Genomic DNA, 8,128 nt, shown 5'->3' on the forward strand with positions numbered 1-8,128 from the left:
TGTCAAAATATGTCGTTATTGCACAAATTCCTGCTTCTTGTGCAATTTCAGTCTGTAGAAGGGAAATGTGGCACAGTTAATGTTGACCATTGCTTGATTTTTGTTTTTATTAATTTTAATTTATTTTATTTTACCCCCCTCCCCCGCCATGTTCTCCGGCGCCACCAATAGGTCGAATTATAGGTGTGTTTATGCACTTGAATCGCTTGCTTTATTTATTTATTTATTTATTTATTTATTTATTTATTTATTTATTTATTTATTTAATTATAATAATTTACAACTGGAAGGTTTCCACCACATTCCTACAGCAAATTATAAACAATTATAAAGGTTAACATGCATGCATAAATTGTTATGTTTAGCTGTTAAGTATAATTCGTGAGGTCTGTCCAAAAAGTTAGGTTACAATATATGTAATCATAAAAATGAGTGAAATCTTTTTCTTATTTGATTTGTTGTTCCAAAGAATTTTCGAGGAAATTTATAACCTATAATATGTGCAACCACAAAACAAATGAGTTCTACTTTTCAGATGATTCCTGTGAAAAAGTTTATTTTTCATTGACATTTAGCAATCATTTAGATGTACATGTTTCTGGGATTATATATTACATAATATTTTATCTGCAATTCATTATTTTGTTTTATATGTAGTATCTAAAACGTAAGAACCGAAACTTTATGGCAACTGGCATCTACAAACAAAACATTCCCATAAAACTTCCCACGATAGTTTTATTTTGCTGCTGTAGAAACATAAACTAGTCTGATTCACCGAGTGTTTCTTTGAGGTCAGTCACTGTCATACTGTATTTTTTACAGAAGCGGGTTTCCTAAAAAGCTGACAAGTTTTTGCTGGGTATATTTGTAACAGAGGATCTTTAGGCCAAGTCTCATAAAAGTTAAATGAGATGACACAGAGGTTGTGTGTGGCATTGCTCGCTCTTCTGTAACAGGCTTTCAAACCCAGTATCCAAAAGCCTGTGGGTAGAAGATGACCACCATCTGCACCATTTTTACTGTGGACAGTTAGGGGAGGACTTTCTCTAATAGATTGAATTGACTTTGCTGTCCCAACAGGAAGTCTTTTCAATATATCATAACACAATACCAATATTTACTTTGTTTGTTTGCTTTTTTTTATTACTGAGTTCCTTGTTATATTATAATCAGCTTTTTAAATGTCATTTGTTATTTTATTTTCTGATTTTTGTTTTTTAAGCTCATTCATTTTATATTGTTTGACATTTTTATTTTCATGTAAATTTATATTCTTGAGTATTTTACCTTATAGCTATTTTTGTTTTGTCATGTTGTATTATGTCATACTGAGCTATTCTATTTAATTTAAGCAATTCTGTCTTAGGTTACAGCTGCTCTAGCATAATTTCCCTTCTGGGATGAATACTGTAGTATCTTATCTTAAATGCCCTTTAACCTTGCTGAGTTGCTAGACTCCCTTATCATCGCTGTAGCTTTAATGGTTGACAGTTCTTTAAATGAGCATGGTATTCACATGGATGCAGGGGTCTCGAAAATTAAGATGTAATCAAGAGGAACTGAGCAATACATGAATCAATGTAACATGTCATGATCCATTTACTCTGAAGGGTCTGTTTGGTAAAAATGAGATATTATTTAAAGAAAAATTAAAAGATATGTTATGAAAATGAGTTAAAATGTATTACATTTACACTAGACATCCATGAGCCAAAATGTGTCCAGTGTGCTAAGCAATCAAAATTAAGTGCCTTGTGTCTAACTGCACTCGGCCAGTAAAATAACCACCACATGCATGTTTTTCAGTTTGGAGTGTTTCTAAACCCATTAAATCCGACATGAAAATAACACTGTCCTCAGTTAGTTAAACTAGTCAAGATCACAGTTTTTATACTATGCAAATCCGTCCTGCATAAACCAATGACCGGGGGGATATAGGTTATTTTAATAATAATAACAGATAATAGATGGATATAGGTTACTTTAAAATGAAATACAACATGCAAAACTGCATATCGCTAATGCCTCATACTGGGAAAACGTGTGTTTGCTTGTATTACTGAAATATATCCCCTCATCTTACTTACTGCCATACTATACTTACATATCTTACTGTCTTGGAGCAACTGTGACCACATAATTTCCTCAGGGATTAGTAAAGTATTGTGAGTCTGATTCTGTTCCATTAAATCCTCTCTCATCTAAACTCAGGGCTGGGTTTGGGGGTTTTTTGTTTGTTTTTCTTGGAGACTCGCAGGGTTCTGCAGGACACTGTGTAACAGCTGTGGTTCAAGTTCGTTATTGCAAAAGATAACTGTTATACTGTTATGCAACCTGGAGAAGAGCGATAGATAGGAAGAAGCACGTTTATTTCTGAAGATTTAATTTTGAAAATAAAGCGGAAGTGACGTAGACATCCTTTAACTTAGTTTTGGTTGTAGCTATGGGGTTAGGGTTACTGCTTCATTATTGCAAACATTTTAAGAGATACTTATTATTCTTAACATCTTAACAGATACTCTGACCTGTAACTATCGTAAAATGCTTCGACCGTAAGTAGACACCGTTCGCACATGCGTGGTACCGATCGGATTTCCGGTACGGATCGGGTAGTGACAAGCCACTTTAAAAGTATACGCGTGTACTGTAGCCCACTTGCTTCCACCAAATGGACTGCTGGATTGTGTCTGCTCTCAGCTGGTTTATACCAGTTTATTTACTCATCCATTTACTCTGCTTCCTTTTCGCGGATGCAGACTTCACTCTCCTCTGGGCAAGTCTAGCGGGGCACAAGCCAGGTGAGTCAAACGAAACACACCACATGTTGTCTTCACCTTCTTGTTTATAACGAAGGGAATCCGTCCTATGAGGGGACAAGCACGGGTAACCTCTCTGTTTGTGATTGATCGGTTGAACTGTCAAAGAACAATAAGTTGATTTTATAAGGCTTCGTCTTCAACTCAGATTGACCTCTGAACTCTTTAACGGCAAAACGTCATTTGTGTTTAGAAGATAATGTGTGCCATGCTAACTTTACTCTGATGTGAGCCTCAGCAGAACACACAGCTTCTTATATTATATAGACATGTAATCATACAACAAATTCCGTATAATGTTACAATATGCACTTAATAATTTCTCTGTATGAATGTCAAAAGTCTTCCATTTTAGTGCACTGGAACATTTTCTGAACAGTGACCACAGGTAGTCAACAAAAGTACTAAAGGCAAAACTATCCAAGAGTTCAAGAGTCTTCTGTGAAAAAGATAAAATAAGTAATAATAATTTTGGTGAAAGTAAGAGCATACAATAAGAGTGCCGTATTCAGTTAAAACAAAATCAGGCAATCTTTATGACTCCTCTGTTGCTAACTGCTAAGTGTCGTAAAAGAAATTCGCCTTGTTGACTGTTGTGGTTTGTGTCAACCAGAGAGGAAGCTGAAAGGGCTGGTGGTGTGGATCACTGGAGCATCCAGTGGTATTGGAGAAGAGCTGGCCTACCAGCTGGCAAAGTGCGGCTCACGTCTCATCCTGTCTGCCCGCCGTGAGGATGAGCTACACAGAGTGAAACGCCATTGCTTAGGTAAGATAAATTAAATTGATGTTGTTATGTATTCAACATCCGTGCTTTAACTTTTTACCTTTTCAGTCAGTTCGGTTGCAACTGGGCATTAGCTTGATTTCAGTTCAGTGTTACTTGCTTGTGATCAGCTGAATCATTTTTATTCTTTTATTTTCAAGAGACCTCCAACCTTAAGGATGACGATGTTCTTGTTCTTCCCCTTGATTTGCTGGAGAGGACATCACACGAGGAAAGAACAAAAACAGTTATTCGCTACTTTGGGAATGTAAGGCTTAGTTCTTAGTTTCATTACCACATTAATATTTCCTGACGCCTGCAACTTATTTAAAAGATGCTGGTTTTAAACCAGGAATCAAACAATGACCCAATTAAAATTCTATTTCACCAGATTGTAGATTGATAACTTTTCAAGTCACGTCATCTTTCTGCACTTTTTTTATCCTATCTTATTTTTTCATCCCTCATCAGATTGATATACTCATTAACAATGGCGGTCGAAGTCAGCGCTCTCTGTTCTTGGAAACCAGCGTGGATGTGTGCCAGGCCTTGATGGAGCTCAACTTCTTAGGTACGGTCTCTCTAACCAAGCAGGTGCTGCCTCACATGACGCAGCGAGGCAGGGGGAGCATCGTGACTGTCAGCAGCCTAGTCGGCCTCGCCGGGGCGCCTCTTGCAACAGGATACTGTGCCACCAAGCATGCTCTTCAGGTGATGTGATTTCTCATGACTCTGTGGTTTGAATTTAACTCATTTAATGTAATTGAATGTTTCTGCATCTCGTCTAAACTTAGCATTAGTTATATATGGGGAACAAAGGAAGGGAAAAAAAACTATTACCGGTCCCAACTGGGTAAGTGGTGTTGCTGTATTTTCCACAGGGTTTTTTCAATGCCCTTCGACCTGAGCTGACTGATTATCCAAAGATACTAATTAGCATGGTGTGCCCAGGGCCAGTCCAATCACAGATTATCAGCAACGTCTTCACAGAGGAGCTAAACAAGGTAATGCATTTTATTTGCTGTTGCGATTTCACATTTGTGACATAAGTGCTTTTTGAGAACGTTTGCTTTCAGTAACCATTTTTCCTTCCATTACGTAAAGCCTGTGGCATCAGTTGGAAGCCAGGAACACAAAATGCCAACAAGTCGCTGTGTGCATTTAATGCTAGTGGGAATCGCCAATGGTGTCAAGGAGATGTGGATTGCACAGCAGCCCTTCCTCCTGTTTTACTACGCCTGGCAGTATGCTCCTACATTTGCCTGGTTCATCACAGACCTGCTGGGAAGGAAGAGAGTTCAAAATTTTAAAGCTGGTGTGGTACGTACATAATATGCACAGGGTGTATGTAAAAGATGGGTGTAGCCACCAAGACAGCATGCCTTGGCCTCTGGACTCGGAATTCTGAAGGCATCATGTTGATTTTTTTTTTTTTTGCGCCAAAAGTGAACATATTTAGATCAGAGGGTGAGGATATTGGCTCAAGTTAGCAACATGCTAATTAGTGATAAATAGCAGACTAATAAAACTAATGCACAAACTGACAGGCTGTACATAATAGCAGGGGATGTTAAGCAGCACAGACCCAGTTAAGAGGTCCAGTTCAGCTCCCCGTGTCTGTAAACCTGTCAGTCAAAGCATTCAAACCCCCAAATTTCAGCTTGATAAACAGGCAGAGCAAAACATGTTATGAGGGGAAACGGGCTATAGAGACTTTGCTGTAGATGTGTTTTTTCATGGCTGAGCTTGGTTATTGGGTACATAAAAGGTTGATGAGGCCATTGCATGTCATCCATTAGTTTCTGGAGTCTGCACTCAAGCATTTTTGATGCAACCATGTTTTATTATATTTATATATAAATTAATATAAAGCACAAAATCTAAAACTTGTGTCTTATATTGTAGGGTAAAGACCACACAATAATAGATCCTATCTTCTTGCCCTGGTTATGCAGTTGAGCCTTATTTGTGTCCTTTTCACTCCCTGTCATTTAAGTGTGTGAGAATTTTAAAAATGTCTATAGCTCATACATAGAGTCCAGACCTGCTTTAATTCTTCATGGCATAGATTTAACAAGGTGCTGGAAACATTCCTCAGAGATTTTGGTCCATAGTCACATGACAGCACCACACAGTTACTACACATTTATTGGCTACACATCCATGAGGTGACTCTCTGGAGTCCACCAAATCTCAAAAGTGCTCTATTGGGTTAGGATTCAATGACTGCAGAGGTTGTTTGAGTACAGTGAACCCCGTGTCATGTTCAAGAAACCAGTTTGCGTTGATTTGAGCTTTATGTCTCAGGTTATCCTGCTTCAAGCAGCTGTCTGAAGATGCGGTGATAAAAGGGTAATACTCAATTGATCCCAAGCAACCCAAATATCCATCCTTTTATTTTCTTTACACCAAATTCTGACCTTACCATCCAAAGGTAGCAACAGAAGTTGAACCTCATCAGACACGGCAACATTTTTCCAGAGTTCTGTTGTGCAACCTTGGTGAGCTTGTCTGAATTGTAGCCTCAGTTTCCTGTTCTAAGCTGACAAGAAATAGCACCCGGTGTGGTCTCCCTATTGTGTCAATGGGGCATTTTCACCCGAGGAACTGTAGCTCACTGCATATTTTCTCTTTTTCAAACAGTTTCTGAAATACGCTTACCAGCTACATTCATACATCTGCTGCATTCAAAGTAGGGCTGCCACAAACGATTATTTTGATAGTCGACTAGTCACCGATTATTTTTGCGATTAGTCGACTAATCAGATCATCATCCATTGGAGGTACAGCCTACAGCTTATTGCACCAGCAGCATCTGCTCTTATATAACTATCATTAGCTTACAGCTTGAAGTGTTTGTGCTAACTAAAAATAAAGACAAGATGGTAGTTTATTAATTTTTAATGAAATTTGCAGATTGTTTCGGTGAAGTTTAATAAACTCCTTGCTTTCTAAAATATAACAGGACACCGGAGTATATTCTCCAGCTTCTGATAATCAGCTGTCTGCTTGACAGTTTTAGCTGTGCAAAAACTATAACTTTAATCTCAGCCAAACCGATTTACTCAGGAACAAATAAAATACTAAAGAAAGCCAAACAATAACATTTTTAAGTTATCTAAGTGACTTATATATATGTTTAACCTGACTAGCGAAAGACGGCGGTGGGTTTGAAAACATTTGCCGGGAGTCCGGTGTTCTCACGGCTCTAGTTAGCCTTGCCCCCGCCTAGCTAACGAGCTAGTGGGTAACAGACGTCTCCGAAAACGTCGGAGCGCTTTTGAAAATATGTGGTGTCTTGATAAACTGAGCAGATATTTGAGGTTTACACAGCTACATTCTCGCCTGAAAATATGTTAAACGTTTATTTTGTGACCCAGAAACAATAATAAGAGTAAAGTTAAAACTAACTAGCTGCCGCCATTGTTGGAAACTGAGCTGGGCTGCGCTATGAATTCTGGGACACAGCTTCTTCTTCTTCGGGGTTTAATGGCAGCTGGCATCCTTGTACATGCAGTGCTGCCATCTTCTGTTTCAGTCCGTTATTACACTCTTAAATCCTGCTACTTATTCCTGCGTCTTTTGCGATCTTACAAAGCTTCAAACGATGCGTCGACTATTAAATTAGTCGTCGACGATTTTAATAGTCGACATAATCGTGACTAGTCGACTAATCGTGGCAGCCCTAATTCAAAGTTACTCTAATCACTTTTCTGCCTCATTCTAATGGTCTGTTTGAACCTCAGCAGGTCATCTGAATCTTCTTTACTTGCCTAAACTCATTGAGTTTGCTACCTTGTGATTGGATGGTTAGATATTTATGTTACTGATCAGCTGACTAAAGTGGCCAGTGAGTGTAATTATGTCAGTATTTAACGGAGAGGGAGGAGAATGCATATAAATTGCACACTGGACCTTAAATATAAAGAGGTTAATTTACAGAAAGGTCATTTTGCAGCTGGGTGGCCGTTGCTTCAGAAGGATCATTTTGAAACAGAAAGAGCCTAAAAAAACATGAATAGCATAACAGTGAAATCCCTGCCTATAAAGCTCGTCATCTTGTGACCACCTTGAAAAAAAAATTTTGTTAAGATGTACAAATATTAACAGCATGTCTATTTGGACGTTTTCCTTTAAATTATTTTGATTTGATTCAGGGAAGTAGAAAATCAGTGCTGACAGCCGCACTCTTCCTTTTGCAGGATGCAGACTCTGCATACTTCACTAAACCAAAGACCTCCTGAAAGCTGCGTCCTCAGGAAGAAACACTTCAATGTGTTCCTAAAGTTGGACTTTGGATTTTTTTTTCCATCCAGAAGGAAGAATTCAAGGACATGACTGTTTAAAAGCTCAGTTTAAAAGCTCTTCTTGTCTCAGACATAGTTAGTCTGTTTTTCCCCTGGGTTTTTTTTTTTTTTTTTGGCCTAAAGAATGATTACAGATTTGAATGACCTTTTGGATGACTAATAAAGTTTACTTTAAATTTTCTTTTGGGCCAGGTTGTTTAATGAAACATTAAACTGCTGTTTGATGAGCGATTTTTTTT

General features: G+C 38.1%; 1 protein-coding gene across 1 annotated transcript; it reads left to right on the forward strand.

The window, feature by feature from the left end:
- Positions 1–2,417: 2,417 nt before the first annotated feature.
- Positions 2,418–8,002, forward strand: dhrs7 (dehydrogenase/reductase (SDR family) member 7). Its single transcript, XM_085390888.1, has 7 exons — positions 2,418–2,801; positions 3,433–3,585; positions 3,744–3,850; positions 4,054–4,293; positions 4,464–4,586; positions 4,687–4,902; positions 7,785–8,002. The coding sequence occupies exons 1-7, from the start codon at positions 2,672–2,674 to the stop codon at positions 7,824–7,826; spliced, it is 1,011 nt and encodes a 336-aa protein (XP_085247014.1). The 5' UTR covers positions 2,418–2,671; the 3' UTR covers positions 7,827–8,002.
- The last annotated feature ends 126 nt before the right edge of the window (positions 8,003–8,128 follow it).

The sequence above is a fragment of the Rhamphochromis longiceps genome, linkage group LG19, assembly GCF_057381845.1.
Source record: "Rhamphochromis longiceps isolate RC_006_pf linkage group LG19, R_longiceps_female_GT1.1, whole genome shotgun sequence".
In the NCBI taxonomy this organism is placed as follows: Eukaryota; Metazoa; Chordata; class Actinopteri; order Cichliformes; family Cichlidae; genus Rhamphochromis; species Rhamphochromis longiceps.

Bases quoted from the DNA above. Each gene is read 5' to 3' on its own strand.
- dhrs7 (XM_085390888.1), top strand. From the start codon at position 2,672: ATGGACTGCTGGATTGTGTCTGCTCTCAGCTGGTTTATACCAGTTTAT. The intron at 2,802-3,432 runs GTGAGTCAAACG...TGTGTCAACCAG, and splicing joins TCTAGCGGGGCACAAGCCAG to AGAGGAAGCTGAAAGGGCTG. The intron at 4,903-7,784 runs GTACGTACATAA...TTCCTTTTGCAG, and splicing joins AAAATTTTAAAGCTGGTGTG to GATGCAGACTCTGCATACTT.